Source organism: Calonectris borealis, chromosome 16 (assembly GCF_964195595.1).
Source record: "Calonectris borealis chromosome 16, bCalBor7.hap1.2, whole genome shotgun sequence".
Taxonomy (NCBI): Eukaryota; Metazoa; Chordata; class Aves; order Procellariiformes; family Procellariidae; genus Calonectris; species Calonectris borealis.
Window position 1 is genome coordinate 15,208,000 of NC_134327.1, and position 12,958 is coordinate 15,220,957.

The following is a 12,958-nucleotide window of genomic DNA, read 5'->3' on the forward strand; positions in this document are numbered from 1 at the left end:
CAAACTGGGCTGTGTTTTCTTCACAAAGGACTTTGCCTGCCTCCAGCTCTCAATACACCATTTGAAGACAGACTGCTCACACATCACATCGCACATCAAATGTGAGACTTTTTTTAGCTAAAAAGAGTGTTTCATTCGTGTCCCTGGCAGAGTCGGCTGGGACATGTTCTTTGCCCAGCCCCTGCACATGCAAAGGCAGTACGAAGGACAGAGGATGGAAACGACTGTTGTGGCTGTGAAGTGACAGGTTGAGGACAATTCAGACACCACCGCTAGCTGCACAGCACCAAAGCACAATGCCACAACGCAGAAGCAACGGCGCGACGTCATTCACCTCAGCCTCGTGGCCTGGGGTTTTGTGGGAAGGTGTCAGGACATGGTGGGAAACAGAGCGGAAGGACGGGATTTCCATCATGGGAGCCTCTGCCCCCTCCAGCGTGTCTGAGTCTGGGATGGCTAAAGACACATTCTCACAGCTCAGCGCCTCCTTCAAATTGGGGAGATAAAAAGCATCAGTAGCAGAGCAAGGCTGGGTCTTAATGCTCGAACACGTTTGCCCTGTGGTATTTCCTAGTTGCCCCATTCATCCAGGAAGGAAAAGAAAAGGAAATGTGGGCTGCAAAAACTGGCACAAATGGCAAGAAAATACAAAGTGTCTTGCAACACCTTCCAGGGTGCCCATGCCACTGTCAGTGGCAGGATTAGTCATACAGACCTCTACGTATTTAACCTCTTCGGTGCAGCTATCAGGGAGCGCGGCACCGAGCTGCCAGCCATCCACACCTGCCCAGCACAGCCTGGGTGTCTGTGAGAGGTGAGTGAGGGCATCGCCACAACCCAGCCCCGCCGCGGTGCCTTGGCCTCAGAACCGCACGGGGAGGGGGAGCCCTGGCTTGCAAGTCTTCACCTGCATTCGAGCAATCTCATCCGCCGCGGGAAATCTGTGGCCAGCTCCCTGCTCACGCTGTTCTCCCCCTGGGGAGCATCACCTCTCACTATTCGGGTTTTCTAGGGCTAAGAGGAGGCTCGGCATGGCTCCTGATGTACTCAGGAGGTATTGGAAAATGAGGAAAACCCAAGGAGAATGAACTCAGTTTGCAATCACAGCCTATGTGAAAATATGTGCCCTCTCTTCCCCCAGTCAGAAAAGCAACCTGGGTGTTTATGGTGCATTTTCCTGTAGAAATGTCTATTAGAAACTACAATCAAATAGCAAATTCCCCATTGCTGTGTAACTAAATTTCTTTTTACTTGACTTAATACAGTCTGATAAATTTTACAAAAATCTAATTTAATGTAATTTAATCTCAAAGCCCCCATTGATTTTGCAGTAGATTTACTTGCGATCATGGTGACAAAGCAATTCTGTGTTCACTCTTAATCATACACTACTGACATGCGATGAGACAATTATCTCATGCCCCTCCTTCCCCCCCGACTTCTGATTGCCCTATTTTTCTAGAGGACTAATAGAAATCAGAGAGCAGGCAGTGTCTGGAAAATCAACCCAGGAACCTCCAGCTTCTTGCTGAGGGGCTCTGACAATTCCCAGGTCCGAGTCAGCCGTGCCCTAAGCAGAGCACGAGCCAGTGGCAAGCTGCATCTTACACCAGTGCCAGATGTGCCCTCCTGAGCTGCGCACTACGATTTGCTTGAGGCCCCTCTGGAAATCCCAAACTGGGATTAAAAAGAACCTGAGCAGTATTTCTGTGTCTGTGTGAAGGGAATTTACGCCATCCTTTGCTGCCTGTGTCAGGGCTGACAGCGCCAGCATTCCCAGGGCTTTATGAGATTGCTCCTTGGTGCTGCTGCCCATGCTAAAATGACAGGGACCGATGCGTTGGATGGGAGAGCAGGACAGGACCTGTGACTATTAGGCTTCTGAATTTAGAATTCACAACCTTTGAATGAACTGGAAATGGCAAGAGATGGACTTTCAGCCCTCCCTCAGAACAATGGTCAGCACAGCATTAGCCCTGGAGAATGAGTTTCAAGCAGCCTTCCACCCTCCACCTCAGGGAGCCCTCCTGAGATGACTCAAGATGTGGAGGTGGCGGTGACATCTCTGTCGTATGGGGACCCGGGAAAGCTGCATTCCTCCCACGCTGCCTTGTCTCCTGCCTCTTTGGCTCTGTGTCGCTCGGGATCTGACTGCCTGATGATCAGACAGCAGTGACTGGTGAGAACCATCCCCTCCCTACCCTGAGCACAAGAAAAGCAGATGCTTTTTGTGAACTATTACTTCACCTGCACCGCTGACTCTGACTTCATGCTCTCCTGACTTCTGTAGGGTGCCCTGCTCTCTGGGGCCACTGCACCTCCCCTGCTCCCACTGGTGGCCGAGGTGGTTGCTCCTCTGGACATCTCCAACTCGATCTCAGCATCCATCTCAGCATCCTCCTTGGCCTCCTTGTTGCTCTCCTCCAAGTGCTTCATCAGCACTGCCACCACTACGTTGACTAGGACGAACTGTGCGATGAGGACGAAGGTGACGAAGTAGACAGGGGAGATAACGGGCAGGTAACTGAGGCAGTGCTTGTCTTCCCGAGTGCATTCCCGGAGAGTGTCCTGCAACAGAGGGGGAGAGGTGAGGGATTAATAAGGGCTGGGGCTCTGCTTGGGCTCCAAATACAGAAACATCAAAGATAATCTGCTGAGGACTGAGAAGCATGTAATTACATATCCCAGGCACAATAGCTTGTAGGTACAACTAAAATCAATAGAAGAAAATATGGACGCCATGAATTACATCATCTACAAAGAGGCGGATTGTGTTACATCCTAAAGCACAGGGCACAGAGTACATGGTTACTCCTCTCAGCCACAAGAACTGGCATAATTTTCCTGAAGTATTTTATATATGTTAAAAAGAATGAAGTTTTGGGCTGGGCGAGACTTAGGACAAATTATCCCTTGAAAATACACTTGGCCTTTAAATGGGAAATTAATTTTAATGTTTCAAAAGGAAAGGAAACCTTTTTTTTTTCACACAAGAGTTGCCTATATTTGTTTGAAATCTGTATCTATATACCTACAGAGAGAAGAAAGTACCCAGACAGAGATTGCGCACACCTTCATGATACCATTCCAGTTGTCCCCCGTTGACACCCTGAAGAGGGTGAGAAAGGCCATGCCAAAGTTGGTGAAAGTCGCGTGCCGGCTCAGACCTTCACAAGGATTTTCTTCACTGCAGTCTGCAGGAGAGAGAAGCAGAAGCACGTCAGTGAAGCCATGTTTGCCAGTATTTATTCAGAGCAGCCCCCCAAACCTGGCGCTGAGACCCTGAGATATGTCACGCTGATACACGGCATCAGGGAGGACCGCTAACTGGTGATCTCACGGTGGCCTGCAACTACTGAAGGGCAGCTGCAGAAATCATGTAGCCAAACTCTTTTTTAGTGGAGGCAGATGATAGAATGAACAGCCACATACTGTGGCTTAGGAGGTCCAGGTTGGACATTAGGAAAGTTGTTTTCAACTGGAGAGCCCAACAGTCCTGGGACAGGTCACCAGAGAGGTAGCGGAGCTCTGTGGTTGGAAGTTTTCAAGATTTGGATGGACAAAGCCACAGCTACTCTGAGTTACTGATGGGGCTTCAAGTGGGAGGCTGGTTGGGGGCCTCCAGAGGCCTCTTCCACCAACATTTCTGTGATTGTCTTGACTTTACCCCAACAGGCAGAGCCAACACAAAGAGATCTACAAGAAGGTGGAAACAACCAGACTTGCTGGGGTGTCTCAACAAATACTGCTCCACAGTATCCTTTGTCTGTTATCCTCTTGATTACATCCTTGTCTCGATTATTTTTTACAGGGCGCATCTATCATGAAGGATATTTCACTGAGATAAACTGGAGCAATTTGACAGGTTTTCCCCTGAGAATTAATATACTAATGAATGTAAATTGAACATATGAAATGTCCCTCTTTTCACAAAACACAGGCTCATTAAATATTCATTAGGACAGGCAGCAATGCCTCTTGCAAGAGCATTTCACTATTAGGTATTTATTTCAGAGGCAAATAGGAAGGAAAACTAGAAAATCAAATAGAAAAAAACCCCACAAATGATCAGTCTTGGAGAGCAAGCAAGTTCTTGTGGCTGACATGGACTAGCAGTAATGGGGAAAAAGAAGTGAAAGTATTTCCCAGTAAAATCAGGATGGGAAGCGGTGTGCTGACTGCCTGCAGTTTGCCCCAGACAAGATCAGGGCTTTCCCAGTCTCTGACCACACGCTGTGGTTACCTGGGGGTTGGCATTGGCAAGGTGCGTGCGTGGAAACACAAAAGGGATTCAGAGCAGCAGAAGGTGCCTCTATGAATAAGACATTTTTCACCTTTGTGGCTGAACAAATACATACCTATATAACTAGATATGTAATATAAATATTACGGTATTTCATTTTTTCCAGAATTTGTGGGAGACTGAAAATAATTTGTCTTTGGTTGAAAGAAATATTCTGCTCTCAGGCATTTGTAATCTGAACAGAGGCCTGGACTCATAAAGGGGATTAATGACACCCATAAAATCACCGCGGAGGAAGGGCCCTTCTGATGCTCTTGAAGCCCTAGTTGGGATGCAAACACTGAGAAGGCAGACACATCTCCTTCGAACAGCGTGTTTGAAGGCAGTGACTGCTTTGGCCTGGCTAAGCTGGGCAAGGTAGGGCTATAGTGTTTTCTCTCTGACTCCACCTGATTTTCTTTTTAGTGGTGGACACATTCATGATCAGCTCTGCAGTATCCTCAAGCTGGAGGAATAAATGATGCTGGACTATCAGGAACCAGTGGATGCTTCCTGATTTATGTAGAAAGGGGAAGGTGATGCTGAAAAGAACAACGGACAGACAAGGTAGCTGGAAAAGCAACGTCAGCCAAGCACAGAAAACTAATGGAGTGTGGTGGAAGCTCTGAGGAGGGACGTGTTTATGGTGGCATCTCTCCAGCACGAATCTGACTACCATCCAGCTTTACAGACTCATGATCTGTCTTAAGTAGCAAACTTCCATCTTTCTGAACATATCCATGCTGGTCAATTATATTTAAACAGTAAATAGTTCCTCTACAGCCAAGGGTGGTGTCGGACAAATCTCTAAATGTGTGTGTGCATGTTAGACGGGTTCTGTATTACATCCTTATGTGTCATCTGTGACCCTGAGATCAAGAGAAAACTTTAATCTTCAGCCTGTGAGCTGTGAAGCTAAGGAAGGCCCAAGAATGACAGAGAGAAGAAAGGAAACAGCTAGATACCAAATAAACATCAACCGGATGAAATAAATTGTCAGGCACATTACTCACCCAGCTTGCCAAACAGTTCCACTCCCAGGGCAGCATAGATAAAAAACAGGAGCATAAAAAGTAGGCCAAGGTTCCCTACCTACACAAGGAGAAAGCAGAACAAGGGTCAGGCAAGTTGAGGTCACGAATTAAATTGCTCCATCACATTTTCAACACAAGCAAAAGAGGGACTGGTGGCCAGAGGCTAATCATCATCTCCTCCGGCTTCCAACACCCTGGTCTCCTTTCACGGTTCTGCTTTATCAGACCCAAAGAAGTCTCCTGTGTTGGGGAAAGAGCAGATGCTCCCACGTGCAAAGCAGTCTCTGTGGCTGGTGCCTCTCCATCGCCCTTCCACTTACCCGGGATGCTACCTTCATCTGTAGTAGCTGTAGCTTCAGCAGTACTTAGCCCTGCACTTTAGTACAGAGTTAGTTTAAGCGACCTGCTGCTCTAGTTTGAGTTTTAAGGGCCTTTCCCTTCTGTTTGCCAGGTTTGAGACTCCGAGCATGAAGGCTGAGGGTTTCAAGACAGTGACATGAACAAGACACGTCTCAAGCCACAAGAGGAATTGCCTGGTTTTCAAAGGTTTCGCTGGCCTGGAGGGCTTTCAGAAAAGGAACATATGCTCCAGGAAGATATAAAGCTCTCCTAGCCTTGCCACTTTACAGATATTTCTCAACAACAACTACCTGAATTTTAGCTTTCAGTATCTCAAAAGAAAAGCCTTATTCCATATGCCATCACTTAAACGCAGGCACCTTGCAGTTCAAACACGGCGTGGTGTGCTACGATTAGGTATTAACATGCACTGCAATCTGGCTGAAGGGCATGGGAATAGAAGTGCAATGATGCTAAAGGGAACACAAAGATTCTTAATAACAATGGCAATACAGTTATCTGCACTGGAGTCAACCACTACATGGGGTCTAAGCCTTTAAAACCTCTCAAAGAGCAGATTTTTTTGTGACTCAGGCAGAGAACACGAAGGGTAGAGTAACCACCATTGCATTTTACCTGCAACTAACTCCGTCACATTTACCTTTCCTGCCACTTTTAAATGCCTTGTGTCTATCGGCTTGTAACAGAGATAGAGTGATCGAGTTCTCCAATTAGACATGGTGTCACAAGCATCATTTTATCTCTAAATAAAAATGAACTAGGTGGTGATTCAGGTAGTCAGGCCGAGGGATCCATGATCTCCAAGGTATTTTCTAGCAAACTCTACAGTTTGAGAGAGCTTTCTTCTCTGAGGCAGCAGAGCCACAGTGTGCCTGGGTATTTTGACCGTGCTGCTTAATTTCATTAGAAAGGTTATCAGCATGATACCTGTTACAATAAAATTAACACAGCTATCACTTACGAAGTAGGTTTTTTTTGTATTAAAGAAAGGGAATAGTCAAATCACCCAGTGGAGACTGTAATTGCTATGAAGCCTAAACTGGCTACTACACATAGAGCTTTGCAATTCCACTAACATTATTACCATACTCCAGGGAATAATAGAGATAATGCAGTGAGGTGGATGGCTGGTCTGGATTATTTCATCTGCATGTACTGTCTTCTGGAATTGTGTTTCCTAACTCATGGACCACTGGTGGTTTGTAAGACACTAGAAGGCAGCCTGCAAAATGACTGCAAATTAGAAAACACAGGAAAACAGGCACACATGCAAATGCACACACATGCTGCCAGGGAGGCAAATAAGCAAATAATTAAAGAGAAGGAAAATAAAAGCAATAAGCAAGTTTTCTAGGTTGAGTGTAAATTAAAGCCTGATGTAGTACTGCAGAAGAGGGTCTTGGAATTTTTTCAAAGAAGCCTATAAGGTGAATATTTTACTGTTATTTTAATGCCTAATAAATCAGCCTGCAAACTTCTGGCATTGATGAAATTCCAAAGAATTTAGACTAACATCAAAGTTATTACCAGGTTATCAGTCAAAACTATTTTCTCTCTCTCAACATACAAAGCATGTTATGAGTTGACATTTGCTCATAAACAATTTGCCTACTATCTACTGTGCATTTGTAAAAGATTCTGTATTTAAGATCGTGACTAATTACATTACTGAACCAACATGTCTCATAACTAGTCCTTCAAAGACCTGTTTACACTCATGGGTTTGATCTATAGGCTCAAGGCATCCCAGCCATAGATGTACTCTAAAAACGCTAACAGAAGCATGTTTGCTAATGTGGTGTTTGCTGGTGTCTAAGGTTGCATTTGCCCTTGGCTGAGAGCAGACACATGGGCAGTTCCAAAGCTCAGCTGATGCACAGGATCTCTTGGGAAGTGACTGAATGTCTGATTGATGTGGAAACGTGGCTACATGAAAGAGAGATGTAGGAGACAGCAGCAAGTCAAAGATCCTGGGATGGGTGACAGCACGACTTTTACTGTTAAACTCCATCCCAACGTGTTTCTAGACATCCAGAGCTGCTCTGGAGTGTCAGCTAAGAAGCAGGTTGCTCCCCATGTGCACAAGAACAACCTGCTGCCCTGACCACCCCCTGCAGATGTAGCATCCACATGGATACGTGCAGGCAGTTGGTGGCTCGTGAGGTTGGAGAAGGCATGAGTTTCTCAGCAGCCCACAAACACCTGATGCTCAAGAGAATGTGGCTGAGCGAAATGGCTCACCTCTTGCTTAGGTGCTTCAGCAAAACCGTTTGGTCTATTTGTGTAGCTTCTGGCTGTACTGAATCAGTACAAGTCAGTGCCAGATTTAATATTTTGTCAGTGCTAGCCCATGGCTCTCTGGTACACGTCCCTCAGGAAAGGAAAGGAAGGTCCTCTTCAGCCCATGGTCTTCACCAAGGCCTGAGCACAGAGAAGGACCCAAGGCATGTTCTCAGAGATGGGCTGAGGTGAAGGCAGTGAGGTCAGCCAGCAGCTGCTGAGTAGCAGAGAAGGCAGACTGGATGTGTGTCTGTGACCTTGAGTGAGTCATTCCTCTCCTGTAACTCAACGTACCCATTTGAAGTACCCTTGCGGAGAGGTAATTAATGTCTCCAAAGCACTACTAAGACCAGACAAGAAAAAGATCGTGCATGAATCATGTTGCCGGGAGGAACGGGCAGGGGCAGGAGCACATCCAGGCACTTTTCTCCAGCAGCCAAAGGCTGGGATGCCTGTGCTGGACTCCGCATCAGGGACAGACATCCAGCTCCGGTCAGCAACCTCAGCTTTGGCAGCCAGTCACCCAGGCAGGCTCTGAGAAGTGGTTCTGCTCTAGCAGCACTGAACAGGTCAGCCCATGCTCTGTTTATCTATCAAATGCTCCCTGACTTGGGCTGGTGCCTTTGGCTGGGCAGAGAAAACTACAGATAACCCCTCTCTCTGGCAGCCAGGGGCTATCCATCATCTGCTGTGGCTCCAGTGTTGAGGGGAGGCTGTGGCCTGTAGGGAGTGAAGCAGAGATGAAGAACATCTTGAAGATGTTCTTGGTGCCCTAAAGTACCTCAGAGATGCCACAAGAGAAGATGAAGACACTGGTGAGAATCCGTGATTCCTCCTGGACCTTCACTTTCTGGCATCCTGGCTGGCATATACTGCTGGCAAAAGTGTCTGTGTGCCTGGGACAGAGGGATGCTGTGGGGAGAGAGGCAGAGTCCTCCATACCACCCTTCACCACGGTGCCTCCCAGCTGGATCTGTGATCCACCGTTGCAAAAGCCCTGGAATAACCCTGCTCAGTGGCAAAGAAAGCGACCCTCCTCTCCACACACCCAGCAAAACCCTTCTCCCTCTGCCCCTGCACGGCCTGGGGAGGCTGTCTCTGCTTTAGCTCTTGCAGCCATCACTGCTATTAGTTTTTTGTCTCCCCCTAAGTGAGACCGCAGTAGCTAAGCACCACTGCATGTCCCGTCAGAGTTCAACCTCTGACCTATGCCAGTAAGTAAAAAGCCCATATCTGCAGGCTCTGGGAGGCAAAGCAACTATGCCATGTTAGCTTGATATGCAAATGCGTTGCACCGATCCTGTACAACAGGCCACCGGCCACCTGAGCACCATCACTTGTCTGTTGCACTGTCAGCTGTGTGATCCTACCCAAATCCCTCTAGATCCTGCTGGCCTCTACTCTCCTGTTCTGGGAGAGGCATTGATGAAATACATGTCTTCTGCTGCCCCACTCCTGCAATGGCTGGCTGAAGCACACGACAGTTCCTCCTGTGCCTCTTCCTGCTCTGACATCAATTATTTCTGCATCACTGGCCCACACCTTGGCATTTCAGTTGTCCATGCAGGCAATGCACACAGCTCCCTGGGATGCCTGTCAAGAGCAATATTTCTCATAAAACTAAGCCCCTGCCAATCCTTTCCAAGGACATGAGTCCTCCTCATCTTCCTTCCAGCACTCTCCAGCCAAAGCAACAAGCCTGGCAGCAGGAAAACACAGACTAATTTATGCACTAGACCCAAGAGAAAATGGACACATTTGTCTGCTTGGAAAAGAGAGGCCATCTGTGTGAATTCCAGGACTAGTGGAAAGGGCCAAAGAGACAGCCTTGGAGGCTAAAGTCATCTCACTGGTGCAACCACAAGGCCACTAGCTGAATGAGCTCCCCTTTCTGTCTATCTACTCAGCCCCATGGAGACCAGTGCTAACAGCCAGCAGAATGGGTGTTTCTTTACATAATGATATCTGCTTCACTACTCAAATCTCTGCACTTCTTTCCAGTGTGCAGCATAGCACACACTTGCCTATCTTCCAGAATCTGTCTCATCTGCAATGCTTGCTGGTAAGACATTTCTATTCTTGCTCTCTGAGCTTCACAATCACTGTGGGTTTTCAGCGTCTGGCAAAAGGCGGCTATTGTTTATGTCCCATAACTGCTGTTACACAATGCCAAAAAACCTCTTCAAGAGCTGAAGTTGAGATAAGCACAGAAATTATAGCACCAGGAAGAGTTAAACTCCTGGACAGGAGCAAACTACAGACTCTGTCCTTCAGGGCACTGATAGAACGAGGAGTTCTTCACTTTTTTGTTGGCGCAGAGTCCATCTGGGGGGAGTTCCAAGCTTTGGAGACAAAGAGGAGGTATACTGTACAGTTCTGCATTTAATTAATGTGCCGTCCACAGACCAAGTGAGAAAGATGAAGGAAAAAGAACCCAGATCGCTTAATAGGAAAGTTCCACATTTTACTATTGTTGGCCCTGCAGAGCCAGGATGGCAATTGGACTGGATTCCACTTTGTCCTCTCCATCAGGAAGTGCACTGGCAGCTTAGCATTGACTGCAGGTTTTCTTACTGGCAATCAATACTAGAAGTGCTGTGCAGACTGAGCTGAGCTGCTCAGTACGGTGGACCCACTTACACAATGAGCATTTTAACCCAGCCAAATGCAAAGTTACAAATCCGAGAGCGAAGTGCAGGCCATGCTACAGGAAGGGTGAATTGTACTTTGGAAAGCAGGGGATGTGAAAAGGACTAAAGGATTACCATCAAATAGGAGTCTTACAGAGCAGACATTTCTTACGAAACCAATGCAGCCAGCAGATGTATAAGCAAGGGAATGCTCAGCTGAAGCATAAGAGTGGCATAATTCATTACATAGTCTTAATGAAGCCAGAGCTCATAAAGAAGAGGAAAACACTTGAAACAGGTCTTGAAAACCTGCTTCATACTGAGAGATTAAAGGATTTCAATGTTCTTCTGTTTGCCAGACTGCAAGAGATTATTTTATCTCTTATTGCTCCAAAAAGGAGAAGTTCTAGGAGAAAAAAAGCAAAATCACATCCAATGAAAAAACAAACTTGGCTAATCCAGACTAAAAACGCCAGATTTTTTAGCAGAAAGGGTAAACATCTACTAGAAGAATGCATTTCATTAATAGTGGATAGCCGATCCCTAACACTTTACATCCTTAAAACAAGACCAGGTGGCTTTTAAAGACATGCTGAAGTTCAGTGCAGAGCCGGTTGGCTTGTGTTATGCTAGGAGCAGACCTCTGCGATCACAGGGGGGATTTCAGTCTGTGGACGGCAGCTCTGAACTGGCTTAATTAGGACTGGCAATGTCTAAGTGATGAAGTCAGTGCTGGTCACGCTAGCCCAGCTCTTTTTAGCTGCTCAGTTTAAAGCAGTGGATCTATTCCAAGTTTACACCAGTGTAGCTGATTGTAGCACTTCATACTTTAAAGTCCACGATAGATTTCGTTCTCCAAAAGGGTATGCCATGAGAGTACACCTTCAGAGCTCAGGCTGGCAGTGCCTTTCTAGGTGACCATGGCCCCTCTACTAGTTCAACCTCTTGGTCAACCAGCTGTGAAATTGGAAAACTTGGATTCCAGTTTGAAAAGGAGATACTGCCTCAAGACTGCAGTGGGTAAAAAAGCCAGCGCTGGACAAGCACAGATGGCCTATGGCAGGAACGCGATGACTGATTCACATTATCCCAAACATTTGCTGGGACTAAAAGAGCATGGAGGTGATGGGCAAAGAAGGTGCCATTTTGAGATCTTTCCCTGACCATTCTTTCTGTCTCTCTTGCCTCTCCGCATTCGTTCTCCTCTACTCCATCTCATTTTTTGCAGAGACATGGTGGAGGAGAAGATCTCTAAACTGGTAGACACAAGGTTACCAGACAAGGAGGATGCAGTAGGGTAGGAAGTCTTCCTGCATTGAAAACAGCAGCTGAAGGTCAGTCTTCCTCCAGAAGAGGAGATTAAGCCTGTACCGTGATAGCTTCAATCTTGGATCAAAATGCTAACATTCCCCGAAGCCTGGGGAGAGTTGGTTCTCTAAGTGTTACTCAAGCTATATCTGCTGCTGAATCAAAACAAATAGGAAGCTGATGAAAATCACCCAAAAGAGAAGGAAACAAAGTGTACTGCAATGACAATATCTTGTCATGGTAAGCCCATAAATGGACATTCTACATACACCAAAGAATTTCCCCCAAAACCTTAATGAATAAACATCAAATTCATTTTTCTTGTCACTTAGCAGACACATTCAATGAGGATTTTCCAGCTGTGGTTTTAGGCTGCTAAACTAATTGGGGTAGGAACTCTTCCCTTGCCTTTGAAATGAAAGCTGTGGCTTTATGAAGAGTGATTGTCGTCGGAGAGGTCTTCCCAAACTTCTCTTCTCATTTTTTGAATTTCACTGGAGGACAAAATGGCGTTTTTATCTGCACAAGATCTGCTTGGAATATCCCTGGGGATTTCCCTTTAAAAGAGACTTTGGTTTGAATGTAAACTGCAAAAACACCCCAAGGAAACAAAAAGCCTGGCCTGCAGCCACCCTATTGTTTGGGGGAGAGAGAAAACAAGGAGAGAGAGAAAATATGCTCTGTAATCACAATGCTTTCGAAAGAAAAAAAATAGACACAAATCAAATGCTTTCTTGAAATGCCAAAACAGGGGTCAGGTTGGTAAATTGCATGCTTCAGTCTCAGCCAAAATCTTTCACTGGAAAGGAAATCTGAATACCAAAGGGCAAATGTCTCAGATTAGAAACATCTTTATGGCAGTGATGAAAAGTAAATGGGTCTTTCCAAGAAAAAGAAATTCCCCTTGCTTTCCAGTTCATTTTGAATAGATCATGGGCTGCTTTGTACTTAGCAACTAACTCATAGGGGTATATTTGGGTAATTACATGTACTAGCTCTACTGATTCTCATATGGCCAGTCATATTCTGGAAGAGATGCCTACACGGTGTCTGCTTTTGGCCAA

General features: G+C 46.2%; 1 protein-coding gene across 1 annotated transcript in view; it reads right to left on the minus strand.

Annotated features, from left to right (window-relative positions):
- Nucleotides 1-12,958, minus strand: part of CACNA1H (calcium voltage-gated channel subunit alpha1 H) — a 256,884-nt gene that overhangs the window by 10,864 nt on the left and 233,062 nt on the right. Inside the window, exons 29-32 of the mRNA XM_075165481.1 lie at nucleotides 5,296-5,374; nucleotides 3,073-3,194; nucleotides 2,248-2,568; nucleotides 335-487 (exon numbers count right to left, since the gene is read on the minus strand). Coding sequence (XP_075021582.1) covers nucleotides 335-487; nucleotides 2,248-2,568; nucleotides 3,073-3,194; nucleotides 5,296-5,374 — 675 coding nt within the window. The remainder of the gene's footprint in view (nucleotides 1-334; nucleotides 488-2,247; nucleotides 2,569-3,072; nucleotides 3,195-5,295; nucleotides 5,375-12,958) is intronic.